The sequence below is a fragment of the Muscardinus avellanarius genome, assembly GCF_963383645.1.
Source record: "Muscardinus avellanarius genome assembly, chromosome: 13".
Classification (NCBI taxonomy): domain Eukaryota; kingdom Metazoa; phylum Chordata; class Mammalia; order Rodentia; family Gliridae; genus Muscardinus; species Muscardinus avellanarius.
Window position 1 is genome coordinate 9,066,166 of NC_137799.1, and position 14,916 is coordinate 9,081,081.

General features: G+C 51.0%; 1 protein-coding gene across 2 annotated transcripts in view; it reads right to left on the reverse strand.

Annotated features, from left to right (window-relative positions):
• GARNL3 (GTPase activating Rap/RanGAP domain like 3) overlaps positions 1–14,916 on the reverse strand; it is a gene marked incomplete at both ends in the record, with an annotated part of 163,494 nt that overhangs the window by 34,127 nt on the left and 114,451 nt on the right. For both annotated transcript variants that reach the window (XM_080708491.1, XM_080708490.1), the window contains 5 exons: positions 353–468; positions 4,456–4,562; positions 5,299–5,344; positions 8,273–8,381; positions 14,527–14,630. In XM_080708491.1, coding sequence (XP_080564617.1) covers positions 353–468; positions 4,456–4,562; positions 5,299–5,344; positions 8,273–8,381; positions 14,527–14,630 — 482 coding nt within the window. The remainder of the gene's footprint in view (positions 1–352; positions 469–4,455; positions 4,563–5,298; positions 5,345–8,272; positions 8,382–14,526; positions 14,631–14,916) is intronic.

A 14,916-nucleotide genomic window follows, 5' to 3' on the forward strand; every position in this document is an offset into this window, starting at 1 on the left:
ACCTGGCTCGCAGGACAGTCTTTTTTTTATTTTATGGTACCGGGGATGGAACCTAGTGGCGTTCTACCTCCAGGCCACACTTCTAGCCCTATCTTTATTCTTTATTTTGAAACAGGGTCTCACTGAGTTGCAAACGGCCTCACGAAGTAGCTGAGGCTGTCCGCGAACCGCGATCCTCCTATCTCAGCCTCCCGAATGCCTGGATTGTAAGTGTGCACCACCACGCCTGGCTACAGGGCACTCTTGACAGCAAGGAGCAACGCCATTCAGGGCTTTAACCCGAGTCTCACTGCTAGGGCTGTGCTCTCAGTGCAGACCCACAGGAGGCGAGGAAGGCCGCAGACCCAGGTACCTTATGCAAGTCAGGCGTCAGATCCTGGTATAAAGATCGAATCAGCATGTCCAGAGTACGCCGGCGTTTCTGGGCGAAGGTTGGGGTTTCCAAGGTGGCCTTTTCGCCATTAATTACTAAAACAAATCAAGTTAAAAAAGGGATTGCAAACATTAGTAACTGTTGAAGAACGTTCTTCTCAGGCAGAGTCCTCAGAGTTAATGCCACCCACCTCTGCAGTGCTGGCATTGCTACCGACCTTCCCTTCCCTTCATGGAAGAACGCTCACAAGCTCTAAGTGGCTATGTGCACGTCCATGTAGTTTGTAGGCACGTTGATCTTCCCTTTCGTGTTGGATTACACGTTTCCCAAGAGAGAGTACATTTGATTTTACCTTAAGACCCTTTTAGCCCTTTATCCAACCACTGACCCACCCACCTGACACGTGGGCCAAACACCATGACGCCAGTCAACGGCATTGAATATATATATTTGCTGCACTTTGTCAGAAAAAAGAGTCGTCTCAGAACACTGGAATTCTCAGCCTAGTGGAAATCTCTTCTGGAAAGAGCATTTTTGAACCACAGATACTAAAAGTCAAAAAGATGGAATGTGCGGCTAGCGCATTAGAGCCCAGAACAGGAACTGCGCTGTAGCTTGAAGTCGAGACAGCCACAGGCGTGGGTCCCAGCTCCGCTGCTGGTGGTACATTCTTCTTTTTTTTCCCCTCACAGTACTGGGGATTAAACCCAGCGCCTGGAGCACACTAGGCAAGCCCTCATATCATTTAGCAACATTCCAAGCTCTTTTTAAAATTCTGAGACAAGGTCTCACTGAGCTGCCCAGGCTGGCCTCACACTTGTGACCTACTGCCGCAGCCTCTCAGATGGCAGGGATTACAGGCCTGAGCCACCGTGTCTGGCCTAGCTGTCTAATTTTATTTGGGGGGGGGGTCACTGGGGATTGAACCCAGAAGCATTCTACCTTCAAGCTATACCCCCAGCCTGATTTTATTTCTAATTTGGAAACAGGATCTTGCTAGGTTGATGACAGCTAGCTGTGTATTTTTAAGCATAAAAAGTTGTGGTTTTTTTTTTTTTTTTTTTGGTGGTACTAGGGATTGAACCCAGAATCTTCCCACCTCTGATACCGTCATCCTTATTTATTTGAAATAGGGTCTTGTTAAGTTGCTGAGGCTAGCCTTGAACCTGCGGTCCCAGTCTCAGCTTACCAGGTACTGGGATTACAGGCATGAGGTACCACCTACAGCATAAGCAAATTTTTTAGTCTCAGTTTTCTATTTTGTAAAGTGGGTATAATTGTGATTCTTTTTCTTTCTTTCATATATTTTTTTTGGCACTGGGGATTGAACCCAGGGATATGAATGAACCCAGGGTATGACTTCTACCTCCACGTCATACCCCTAGCCTGCCGGGCTCCACCCCCTCTTGCGTGCCCTCGCCCTGGGCTCCTCTGTGCTCTCCGCTGTTCAGTCTCCCTGTCAACTTCTGGGCGGTGGCATCAGATCCATAAAGGCGCTCGCTGAGGGCCCCACTGACGTGGACGGGTTCCAGTGCTCTAATCCAGCATTCACGGGCCCAGGCCCCGCAGCCCCCACAAACTCCTCAGCAGAGCCGCAGCCTGCTCCGCCTGCCCCCTGCTGGCTCCATTTCTGCTCTCCACCTGGTTCTCTGGACTTCAACCACAGGCCTAACATCAGGCACTTTTCACAGAATTTTAGAAGTCTGGCTTATTTTTGTTTTTCTTGGTATTGGAGTTTGAATCCAGGGACATTCGCCTTCTGAACTATACTCCCGGCCCTATTTTATCTCTTAAATTTTTTTAAATTTTTGAAACAGCGTCTTGCTAAGTTGCCGAGGCTGGCCTTGGACCTCTGATCTTCCTGTCTCAGTTTCCCAAGTCCTGGGATCACTGGCCTGTGCCCTCGCACGGGGCTTGTCCGGCTTGATTTGAGAACTCAGGATACCTGGCAACACCTGCCTCATGCTCCCGACAGGCCTCTGCCTGGAGCAGGGCGCTCCGTGCAGCCCTCTGGCTCCTGGGCTCCTGCCGTCCTCCGCTCCCCCTGCTCCTCACTCTTACCTGCCTCTCCAGGCCTTTGGGTTGGCGACCCTTCTTGCAGCACTTGAAATAAGTGCACAGACATTGGAGAGAAAAAGTTATTATTATTATTTTTTTTTTGTACTGGGAATTGAACTCAGGGGCATTCTACCTCTGAGCTATACCCCCAGCCCGATTTTATTTTTATTTATTTTATTTTTGCAGTACTGCGGATGAAACCCAGGGGCATTTTACCTCTGAGCCGCACCCCTAGCCCTATTTTTCCATTCTTTATTTTGAAGCAGGATCTCACTGAGTTGCAGAGGTCCTCACTAAGTAGCTGAGTCTGTCTGCGAACCACGATCCTCCTGTCTCAGCCTCCCAAATGCTGGGATAACAAGTGTGTGCCACCATGCCCGGCTATTTTTTATTTTGAAACAGGGTCTCACTAAGTTGCAGAGGGCCTCAGGAGGTTGCTGACACTGGCTGCAAACCTGTGATCTTCCTGTCTCGGCCTCCCAAGTACTGGAATTACAAGTATGCGCCACCACACCAGCAAAAGTCATCATTTTTGCAGGAGGTCTGCAGTGCTTCTCATTTCTTTTTTTTTTTTTTTTTTTTTTGGTGGTACTGGGGTTCCTGGAAGCCCTTCTACCTCCGGGCTACACTCCCAGACCTATTTTATATTTTTGAAACAGGGTCTCTTACGCCAGCGCGGCTGGCTTCGAACCTGCGGGATCCTCCTGTCTCCGCCTCCCAAGAGCGGGGATGACAAGCGTGCGCCACCACGCCCGGCCAAGTGCTTCCCATTTCTAATGCTTGGGGCCGAGGTTGCTCTGAGACTCTGGCTGAAGCATGGGAGGTAACCGCTCTGGGGACCCGGCTGGGACCCGGAGGGACGCGGAGAAAGGCTGGGAAGCATGTGGCCACCTCTGCCCGGGGCTGGAGGGAGGGCGTCGGCGCTTGGCTCCCTTGGGATGTTGTCGGAGATGAACTCAGCGACACGCATCCTTCAAGTGCCGGCTGCGTGGGCTGATAGACGTGGGAGCGTCCGTGGTCGCTGAGGGGAAACTCCCATGCAGAGCTCTGGAGGACAGGCTGAGGACTGGAGTCAAAGGAGGGACCACTCGTGGCTGTGCCCTGGCCTGCAGGGCTGGTTTTGGCCAACTGCAGAGGAGGATTCTGACTGGAAGGGGAGAAGCAGCTGTCCATGAAGGACTCTGTGAGGCCTGGACTCAATCAGTACCACCTTGGAGCCAAGTGATCAAGATGGACTCCGGAGAGGGCAGGGGCTTTTCCAAAGGCTTCAGCACTACACAGCAGCAGCGACAGATGAGGCAGCGATGCGTGTGTGGGCAGAAGGGGCGAGGGGCAGCCAGCAGGCAGCTGTGTGCCCCGTGTGCCCGGCCGAGGGCTGGAAGAGGCATTGTTATAGAGGGCGCGGGCTCCGCGCTGCTGGCCTGGCGCTCCTAAGCTGGACTTCACAGAGAGGCTGTTGGGGGTGGCGCGGGGCGACTTGTGATCACAAGGCAGACCTTCCCTGATGACCAAGGGAGCTCTGGGAGGCATGGGGCAGGCTGTGTGGGTCAGAGGATGCGCTCAGACTCAGGCCTGGGGCTTCTCAGTCCAGCTCAGACACGTGCTCGCTGGCTGGCAAGGCTTGGGTGGCAGCCCTGTAGACACCTCGTCTGGCTTGCACACGCATGCCCCCTGCGGCTCTCCCCATTCCTACTCTCTCATCCCATCCCACTCCATCGCACTCTGACCAGCGAGCAGAGGCCTAGCGTGGCTCATCGGGAGCCAGGGTGGGAGCGTGAGTTCGAGGCCCCTGGCGCCGTGAGTGGTGAGGGTGGATAAACCCAGCAGGTGGGGAGGAAGGGAGGCGGAGGTAAGGACCCTGGAGGAAACCTATACCCCACCACCAGAAGACTGCGCGCCACGTGAAGACCTAACAGAGCACGCAATGCTCACACACTGTCGTTTTCTTAGGTGGCATCCCGGGAGAGCTTGAATATATTTGGATACAGGATAAGTTGCAGAAACATTTCAAAAGAGAAACTTACGTTTCACTAGCAAAAAGTCCCTGAATTCCTGGTGGTCTGTAAACACCGGTGGGGATGGCAAGGGTGGGCCAAAGAGTGGTACGCTTTCTTCTGAAAATATTTTCAACCTATGTAGAGAACATTCCAGAATGAGTTGGTGGTTCTGCAAAGACCAAATCTTTTGCCCTTCGCTGTGTTTAGGGGCCTATGTGATGTGTTGGGAAGATCCATCCCGCAGCAGGAGCCACCCCCGGGCCTCACTGTGCGTTCAGGGCGGAGGCTAAGTCTTCCCAAGTTCTTTGTGGTCTAACAGCAAGGGCCACCACTGTAGGCTCCCTGCGGCCCCAGCAGTGAACAGGGTCTGGTTCTGGTTCTCCCTACGCCCACCAGGGGTGTGTGACCTTCATTCCACCTAAGGCCAGAATCTCTGATGAGATAAACACTTTTTCACACAGCCTCAAACCCAGAAAGTGATAGGGCTGGAATTCAAACCTAAATCTATCTGGTTTGTGTTCTTTTTACAACACCACGATCCGTCTTACAGATTAGTTTTTGAGAACAGACGGCTACACGAGGAAGGCAGTGGTCTAGAAAGGAGGCTACTCTGACCAAGAGTCAACCGTATCAATTTGTTCCCACGTCTGTACAGTGACGTGTCAAGCCAGCCCCACCCTGGGGTCTGCAGCAGAGCACTACCGTGGGCAGCCGATTTCCTCGAGAGAGGCGGCCTTGAAGATGGTGCTATAAGGTGAGGCCCCTCACCAAACCAATTAAGAGTACGTGCATCAAGAGTCTTGCACGATCAACGCCAAATTAATAAGCAGACATGAGGAGAACAAGAGTTGAGATCGGGTCACCACCTACCTGTAATTGTCATTCTGTTGGTCATATCTCACTAAGGCAAAGATATCTGTGGGGATTGTCAAGGAAATTAACCAACAACGCTGATGCTCACGCCTGACAGCTGTGCTCGGAAAATCCCTTGTGCAAAACATCCTTGACCAGCCCTCTCGTGGCCGGGCTCGTACGGCTCAGGTTGGGACAGAACCCTGATTGACTTCTTTACAAGAGACAGCCCAGGAAGACACATGGCTAGCATCTGTGTGCCCTTCTGCTGGGAGAGGGCTGAGTCTCCAAAGCTGTCAGAAAAGCTACATAAGATGTTAGCTAGTCGTACTGGTACACTCCTGTAATCTCAGGACTTGGGAGGCTGAGGCAGGAGGCCAGCGGGGTTGAGGCCAGCATGCAAGACCCTGTTTCAAAAATAAAAAAAATAAAAAGGGCAGGGGGTGTAGCCCAGTGGTGGAGTGCCCCCTGGGTTCAATCTCTAGTACCACACACACACACACACACACACACACACACACACACTCTATTAAATAGTCAACTTAGCAAAAAGAGCAATCCCCTTACTTGGCAATACAGACGAGACCCAATATGAGATTAGTCATGTATTTCATCTGACATGCTTTGAGAGGGGAAGCAATTAAAGTTTCCACTGAACACCGTCCCTCTCGCTCCTTCTGGCTTTGGTAGACAAAACAAAACAGAACATGCCAACATGGCTGGCGACAGCCTCAAAGCAGTCTCCTCTGCTTGGGCTGGAGCCCGACAACTCCGGAGTAGCAGCCCTGTGGGGGTGTAGAGCTGCCAGCATGTGCAAGGCCTGGGTTTCATCCCCAGAACCCCCCACACACACGAAAGGGAGAATTACACAGCATGTGCATTGTATCTCAACAAAGCTCTTAAAAATATAAAAAATGAAATAGTACAACCCTACCCAGGAGCCTCCTCTCCCCTGCTCCCACCCCCGAGCTCCTTAGCCAGGGCCACAGTGATCAGTCCCTTGTGCTTCCGTTCCAGGGCTCAGTGGAGTGAGTCTGCGTTAACAACTCCTGCCTGCTTGTCTGTTTCCAGAAACTTCCTACAGCCCACATCTAAAAATCTAAAACTTAACAATCAAGATAAATTTTTTTTGTCTCCACCATCTTGTATCCCATTAAGATGTATGATTACAATGCACCAATAAAAATTTTTAAAAAGTATATATACATATATATGTATATATACATATATAATATATATTATATATTTTATATATATTATATATATATATATATATATTTTTTTAAATTGGGATTGAACCCAGAGGCATTTTACCTCCAAGCTACACCCTCAACCTGATTTTTTTTTCTTACTTGGAAGCAGGGTCTCACTAGGTTGCTGAGAGCCTTGCTAAGTTGCTGAGGCTGGCTTTGAACCACAATCCTGTGTCTCAGCCTCCCAAGCACTGGGATTACAAGCATGCGCTACTATGCCTTGTTAAGGGAAATTCTAAAATTTAATGACTCTCTCATCTGAAAAGTCACCTTGCTCCCCCTCCTGTCCTTGCCGTCCTTGGAGAAGCCTTCTATTACTGAAGAAGAATCACTGCAAGGGGGAGAGACGGCAAGTCCTAGAGTGAAGGGGAGGCAGCCAGCGGGCGGGGTCCTAGAGTGAAGGGGGAGCCACGTGGAGGTGGAGGTGCAGCCGCTTCCTTCCTGAGAGCGGGGAGAAGTGCAGCCATCTCGACGTCTGAACACTCACTTACACGCTGGTGTTGGGTTTGAAGGAAAAAGTCAAGGCATAGAGATGCGTGAGTCACAGTGGTCCTATTTCCAGACATTTTTACTGGAGGCTCCAGTGAACATGATAACGAGACCAGCATTGACTCTGGAAACACTCTTTCCTTACTGTGGGCGGTCATGGGGCCACACCTGGGGGTTCATATCATGGCCTGTAGCCTGGAGTTGGCGGGTCATGAGTGGGCGAGTATCCGCTGGGCAGGCCGAGCTGTCTGGCTGAGCTGGGCTCAGACACTGCAGGAAACACCAGCTTTATCAGTGAAATCCTGGTATTGTGAGCTGGACAGAGATTAGGCGAAGCAAGTAAAAATATGATTAATTCCATCATTTCTCGGATTCTAAGAGGTGGCCATGTAGCTACTATTGTGAGAGCTCAGAATCAACCAGGAAAGGTTGGTTTGGCTTTTTATTTGAACATACACATTTTTATACCCAAAGAAAATGTCACTATCATTATTCTAATTTATGTTACAAATGGGAGGTAGGGAGTTTCTCTCATTCCATAAACTCCAAGGAAAGGGAAGATATTTCAGAAATCACGGATTCTCTGAGAATTCATTCACGGTGTGTGTGTGTGTGTGTGTGTGTGTGTGTGTGTGTGTGTGTGTGTGTGTGATATACTGGGGACTGAACCACTAGGGGTATTCTGCCTCTAACTTATACCTCTAGCTCTTTTTTTGTGTGTGTGGTACTGGGGGTGGAACCCAGAGGCTTTCTACTTCTGGGCTATACTCCCAGACCTATCTTATACTTTATTTGGAAACAGGGTCTCACTAAGTTGCTGAGTCTCTATGTAGCTGAAACTGGCTTCGAATCTGTGTGATCCTCCTGTCTCAGCCTCCCAAGCGCTAGGATTTACAAGTGTGTGCCACCACGCCCGGCTTCTAGCCCTTTTTTTATTTTTTATTTTGAAATAGGGTCTCACTCGGTTGCTGAGAGTCTCATTATATTGCTGAGGCTGTCCTCAAACCTGTGATCTTCCTGTCTCAGCCTCCCAAGCACTAGGATTATAGGTGTGGGCCACCCTGCCCAGGTCCATTTGCTACTTTCATGGATGGAGAGAGGAAGAGGGAAAAATGCAATACTTAGAAAAATTCCAAGACAAAGGGCCTGAGTCCTGCAATGCAAAACATGTCAGTTATAACATTTGGTTTGAGGGTCATTTTAAGTCCAACAGGCCTGTCGAACAGAGCATTTACAGAGGCCTAGGATACGTGTAAAATGGGAGCGGATCATGGAAGGCTTAAAGGCAGGGGAAGACTCCTCTCCCTCCTGGAACACGATGGTGACGATGTCGTTTCCGATGTGGCGTTTCCTTTCCACCTGTGGTGACATAACAACATCACTGAGAAACTGCTCAAACACGGCACATTCAGAGTTAAAAACAAAACACAGTCCGACAAACCACGTCAGCTGCAGAGAGCCCTGCCCTCGGTGCCCTCGTCCTCCTGCCTTCCTGTTGGCCCTGGTTCTCTTCCAAGTGCGGCATCCTCTTGTCCACCCTTCTATAAAAGCTCCTCGCAGCCTCCTGGCCCCGGTGCCTCCCCGGTTTACTGCTCCTGTCATGTACAGCTTTATCCTTATCTCCTTAACCCAGTATTCAAGACCAAGAGGTGTGTGCAGGATTCCCGGGAGATGAAGCCCAAACGTGTGATGTTACGAATGCCTTAGCTTTGGTTTTTGGTGGTGCTGGGGATGGAACCCAGGGCCTTGCACCTGCTGGGCAAGGGGTCTACCACAGAGCCACACTTTCAGCTCACCTTGGCTTATTATTATTATTATTAGTAGTAGTAGTATTAGTAGTAGTAGTAGTATTAGTAGTAGTAGTAGTAGTAGTAGTACTGGGGATTAAACCCAGGGCATTTTAGGCATTTTAACTCCAAGCTACATCCCCACATCTTTTTTTAATTTTAATTCCGAAACGAGGTCTTGCTAAGTTGCTGGCCTCGAATCTCGATCCTTCCGGCTCAGTCCCAAGGACTGGGGTTGTGGGCGCGCTCCACCACGTGGGCTTCCTCTGGCTAATTCCAAAGCATGCGCTGAGTGAGAACAGTGGCTCTACCCAATCTGACTCCAGGTGATCTTCCCCAAAGGATCTCCTAGACCCGGGGCGGACAGCTTTTTTCCGTCAAGGTCAGGCAGTGAAGATGCCCAGCTTCGTGGACACACGGGCTCGCCCCAGCTGGGCAGCGCTCCTCCACGTGCAGGAGCAGTGGGAGTGGCTGCGCACCACGCCAGTGTGGCCAGGCCGGGCCTCTCACCCCTTGGCCTCGCTGTCACCAGAACGACTCCCTGGAGCATGTGGACGGAGAAGGCCCTCAACAGTCACTGCGAGGAGGGTTTGTTTGCCCTTGGTGCTGTTCCACTAATATAAGAAGGTCAATAGTCAAAATCAGAGACACAGCATAGAATGGTGGTTGTCAGGAGCCAGGAGAGGGGGAAACAGAGCTATGGGGTACAGGGCTCCAGTTTTTGTGTGTGTGTGTGTGGCACTGGGGATGGAACCCAGGGGCATTCTACCTCCGAGCTACACCCCCAGCCCTATTTTTTATTTCTTATTTTGAAATTGGGTCCCACTGAGTTGCAAAGGGCCTCACTGAGTTGCTAAGTAGCCGAGGCTGTCCGTGAACCACAATCCTCTGGTCTCAGCCTCCCAAATGCTGGGATTACAAGCATGCGCCATAGCCCCCGGCCAGGGTTTCAGTTTGAGAAAATAAAAAACTCTGGGGATGAAGGGTGGCGATAGCTGCCTAAAGATATGAATATACTTAATGCCCCTGAGCTGTATCCTTGACAGTGCTAACAAGGATACATTTAACATTTTATTTTACAATAAAAATAAGTAGCTATTCGTCCAGCAACTGGTGACAAAATATGGCATATATTCATAATGGAAAATTACTTGGCAATTAAAAAGGGATGAAGTGCTGAGACATGTTACAACACAGATCAACCCTGAAAGAAGGTTGGTTACTAACTGCAAGAAGCTGGTTATGAGAATCCATGAATTGTATGATTTCATATGTCCAGACAGGCAAGGCCAGAGAGACAGGAAGCAGATTCGCGGTTGTGAAGGTGGTTGAGAAGGGATGGCTAAGCCAAGGGAGGTTTTTCTTTGTAGTAATGAGAATGTTCCCAAATTGTGACATGTGGATACCCTGGTGACTACACTAAAATCTACTGAGCTGCATATGTTAAGAGGGGGAATTGTACAGCACAAGTTATACTTCAATAAGCTTTTATATCTTAAAATAATTATTGATGCCGGGCGTGGTGGCACACGCTTGTAATCCCCGTGCTTGGGAGGCGGACACAGGAGGATCATGCTCGTTTGGAGCCAGCCTCGCTGGCGTAAGAGACCCTGTTTCCAAATAAAAAAAATACAAAATAGGTCTGGGAGTGTAGCCTGGAGATAGAAGGGCTTCCAGGAACCCCAGTGCCACACACACAAAAAAAATATTGATGTCCTTCTATATACCTGTAACAAATCAGACAATAATCCCTGTCCTTGCTTCCACTCCTGCAGGGGGAGAGGCTCAAAGAATACACAGTAGCCAGGCATGGTGGTGCAGGCCTGGAATCCCAGTACTTGAGAGGCTGAGACAGGAGGTCACAGGTTCAATCCCCAGTGCCCCACAAAACACACATGCACACACACACACGTGTGCACACGCACGCACACACAAAGCAGGATGAACAAGGACAGTGAATCACCTGCACGCTTTTCAAAGGCGGTAAATGCAACAGAAGCTGCCTGAGGAACCCTGGGCAGGGCGTGGGGGGAGTGGGGCCGGTGCTTATTAGATGAGCGTCCCCAGGATGAGTTGTAGAGTTTCCCCTTGATCTGGTCCAGGGGAGAGCTGGAGGAGGCGCTCACAGCGGGCAGGGGCTGCTGAGAGCCCCCGTGAGGGGGAGGGGCAGAGCCGCAGGCAGGGCCGCACCAGGGCTCTGGCTCTTACTGGGGTGGGGAGTGAAGCCTTGGGGTTGAGAGGCGGCGTGACGTGACCTGCATTCTGAAGGCCACCACGGCTGCTGGAGCGGACGCTGGCTGGCAGGGGACAAGGGGAAGGCACGGAGGCCAGAGGGAGCCACTGTTCAACCTGGCTGGAGGTGACGGAGCTCCAGGAGTGGGACACGTGGCTGCCTTTAGATGCTCCCTGAAGGAAGAGCCAGCAGCCGTTCCTGACCAATGGAATATGGGATAAGACAAAAAAAAAGGGGAGCCGGGAACCGCCACCCACCACTGCCCTGGTGACAGGAGGGGCAGAGAAGGCATGAGCAGGTGGGCCAGGCCGGGGGGAGCACTTAGCTCAGCTCTGGGTGCAGGCCAGGGAGTGGCCTGCAGCGGGGAAGGAAGGCTGGCTGGAGATGGCAAGTGTCGCTGGCATCACAAAGGGGACTAGAGCCCTGAGTCTGCAGGGCCTGAGCCCCGGGGCAGTGTGGCCAGGGTGGTGCGCCCACAGCTGCAGGGCTGCTTCCTGTGGCAGCCTGCACAGTCACCTAGATTACCTGCTGTGTCGGGGTCTGCAATGCTTGGAGACGAGCTGTCAGGGGCTGTTAGGAAGAAGCTGAGCCCCCAGAGAAGCAAACACAAGCACCCCACCCTTGTCTCCATTATGGTTTGGAAGGGAGCAGGAGGAGGGGAGAGATGGCAGTGTATTTGGAACCTGTAAGTCTTTGTGAAAGCTTGTTTAAGTTGATTTTGGGCCGGACGTGGTGGCGCACGCTTGTAATCCCCATGCTTGGGAGGCTGAGACAGGAGGATCGCACAGGTTCGAAGCCAGCCTCAGCTACTTAAGTGAGGCTCTCAGCAACTTAGTGAGACCCTGTTTCCAAATAAAGTATAAAAAAGGTCTGGGAGTATAGCTCGGAGGTAGAAAAGCCCCTGGATTCCACCCCTAACACCACCAAAAAAAATAAACATAAAAATAAATAAATAAATAGATTTGGAGGCAGCTCAGATGGTTCCGCTAGTGTTCCAGATGTGAAGAAGTCCAAAGGCCACGAGACCCTGTGAGCCGGGCTGGCTTCTAACTGCTCGACTTAAGCTCCCAAGAGATGAGGGCTGGAGAGGCTCGTGGCTCATGTCCTCCGCTCTCAAGACCAGGCCTTTCTGGTTCGCTGCCATGCTGCCTTTCTTTGTTTTATGCTTTGAGCTTCCTCCTATCTACTGCTGCCGGGGGGGGGGGGTACAGAGGACCCACGCGCTGCCTGTGCTCCCCGGGGTGGAGGGCAGCAGGGTCCATGGGCCATGAGCTAGCAGCTTCACTGAAAAGCTGGGGTCAGCTACGATCCTTCAGAAGAGAAAGACTCCCGTGCTGGGCAGAGCTTGCGCCGGCACTCGTCTCTCCTGTGTCCCCGGCTGGCGCCGTCACAGGACATGAGCAACTCTGGTGAATGTAGTAGGCTGAGAAAGGTCAGAGTTGGGGAAGAGGTTTGTAAAACACTTCAGCGGGAGTTTTGTGATGTTCTTGTTGAAATATAAGAGGTCAATAAAACTCATAACAGTCGGGAAGTAGCGTGGTCTCTTCTCCACATGGTCCCCAGGTCCTAAGGGCTGTAGATAACTGTGGGTGAGGTCTAGAAGCAGTCTTCCCGGGCTCCACACTTCCAGATGCAACTTGTTCCTCTAAAACCACAACAAGCTTTGGGGCTCCGGTGCGTCTGCACGGCCCGGGACCATGTACTCGCTCCTCACTCCAGGCCGAAACGGGCCACAGAACCAGCGGTTCCCGCCCCTGCCTCAGTTCCCCAAACAGCTCCACATCTGTAGCTGTGATACCACCTCCCAGCACGCCCATCTGCTCCGCGTCTTTCCCTCCTATTGGTGTAAGAATGATGATATAATCTCAAAAGGAAAACGAAGATCCCCCTGTTTTTTGGTACTGGGGATGGAACCCAGGGACATTCTACTTCCGAGCTACATCCCCAGCCCTAATTTTTATTCCTTATTTTTTTTTTTTGTTTGTTTTTGGTGGTACTGGGGTTCTTGGAAGCCCTTCTACCTCCGGGCTACACTCCCAGACCTATTTTATACTTTTTTATTTGGAAACAGGGTCTCTTAAGCCAGTGGCTGGCTTCGAACCTGCGCGATCCTCCTGTCTCCGCCTCCCAAGCGCAGGGATTACAAGCGTGAGACACCACAGCCTGGCTTATTCCTTATTATTATTATTTTTTTTGGTGGTACTGGGGTTCCTGGAAGCCCTCCTTCCTCCGGGCTACACTCCCAGACCTATTTTATATTTTTGAAACAGGGTCTCTTACGCCAGCACGGCTGGCTTCGAACCTGCGCCATCCTCCTGTCTCCGCCTCCCAAGCGCGGGGATTACAAGCGTGCGCCACCATTCCCAGTTAACAAGAGCCTTTTTACACCCTCTCTATACTCATATTGCTCAGAAATTTTTCCTAAATAACTGTCTCCCATGTTAGTGACTTTTTAAAATATAGATACTTTCAATATATAAAAAAGTGGAGGGGACATCATAGAAAAGCTAAATGGAATGCCCCCCCCCCCAAATCCCTCAAAAACGAGCATGTATTTTTGCTGGGTCTAAATTCCAACAAGTTGGAATTTCTCCTGGAGCTGGCTGACTGGGGTGGGTGGGGGCGTCTCCGGGGAGTCCCCGCATGGCTGGCCACCTGACGCGTCCCCTCCTGCGCCAGCCTGGCGAGCCGCGCTTGTCAGCTGTGCAGAAGCCCTCGTTTTAGGTCTGGGAGAGTTCTGCTCTGTCATGGCCGAAGGCACGTTGAGGAAAGTCATCACAGAACAAACAGCTCCCGTCCCGCACAGCCTGAGCGCGTCCACCAAACACTCCGTGCTGGAAGCGGGTCCCGTGAGGTCCGGCGGGGCGGGACCCCTAAGGGGAGGCCTGCTGGCGGAGGTGAGGCTTTCAAGAGGGGTCGCAGCTTTATTCAGGGACTTCGTTCTTGCTCTTTGGTCCTGCTAGAGGGGTTGTTACAACAAGCCTAGGGCCTCCCTGAATACTCTCTTGCTTCTTCATTTGCTACGTGATTTCTGCTGTATTGCGCTGTTGTGATATCTGCCACCAGACCCTCACCAGAGCCAAGCAGAGCCCAGGGCCATGCTCTAGAACTTACGCAATTGTGAGCTAAGTAAACCTTTCTTTTTACAAGGCACCCAGCTTCAGGCATTTTGTTATAGCAAGACAAGAGACAAACAGCAGCCTATAAAGCCACACTCGCACACAGGCAAATACACATTCACTCACACACGTGCACACTGTTACCTCTGACCTTTTGTTTCTTTAGGGTGACAGCATCAGTGAGAACAGAGTTCCTACGGGTTGTTAAAAGTTAAATACACAGACTATAAAAAACATCCCTGAATTGGTAGCTATATTCCAACACAGTAACATACAGGCTCTGATTCTATGGAAGCGCTGCGGTGCTCTCTCTACCTGGTCACTGTTTGATGGCTCCTGTTCCCAAAGACTCTGTTCACACGTACCTGCTGCTTGTTCTCTTTGGAATATGGCAACATGGTGGAAACATGAAACATGATCTCGTGCCCTTGGAACACAGTATAAACTGAATGTATCCCTGTAGTGTCATCTGCAAAATACAAGTGTGCATTTAGTAGACACAGAACCTTCCCAGGCCTTTATTTGCAGACACAGTACATTCTCCAAGGTCATTCTGGATTTTCTGAGCGAAGCAAGAAGGGACCCCCTGAAACACCAACTTGCCACTAGATACAAGGCGGCTGCCCGCGTGGAAAGACCTCTTTCTCTCCCTCTCTTTGGTACAAGGGATTGAACCCAGGAGCATTCTACCTCTGAGCTATGCCCCCAGCCCTTTTTGTTTTGAACAAGGTATCACTAAGTTGCTGAAGCTGGCC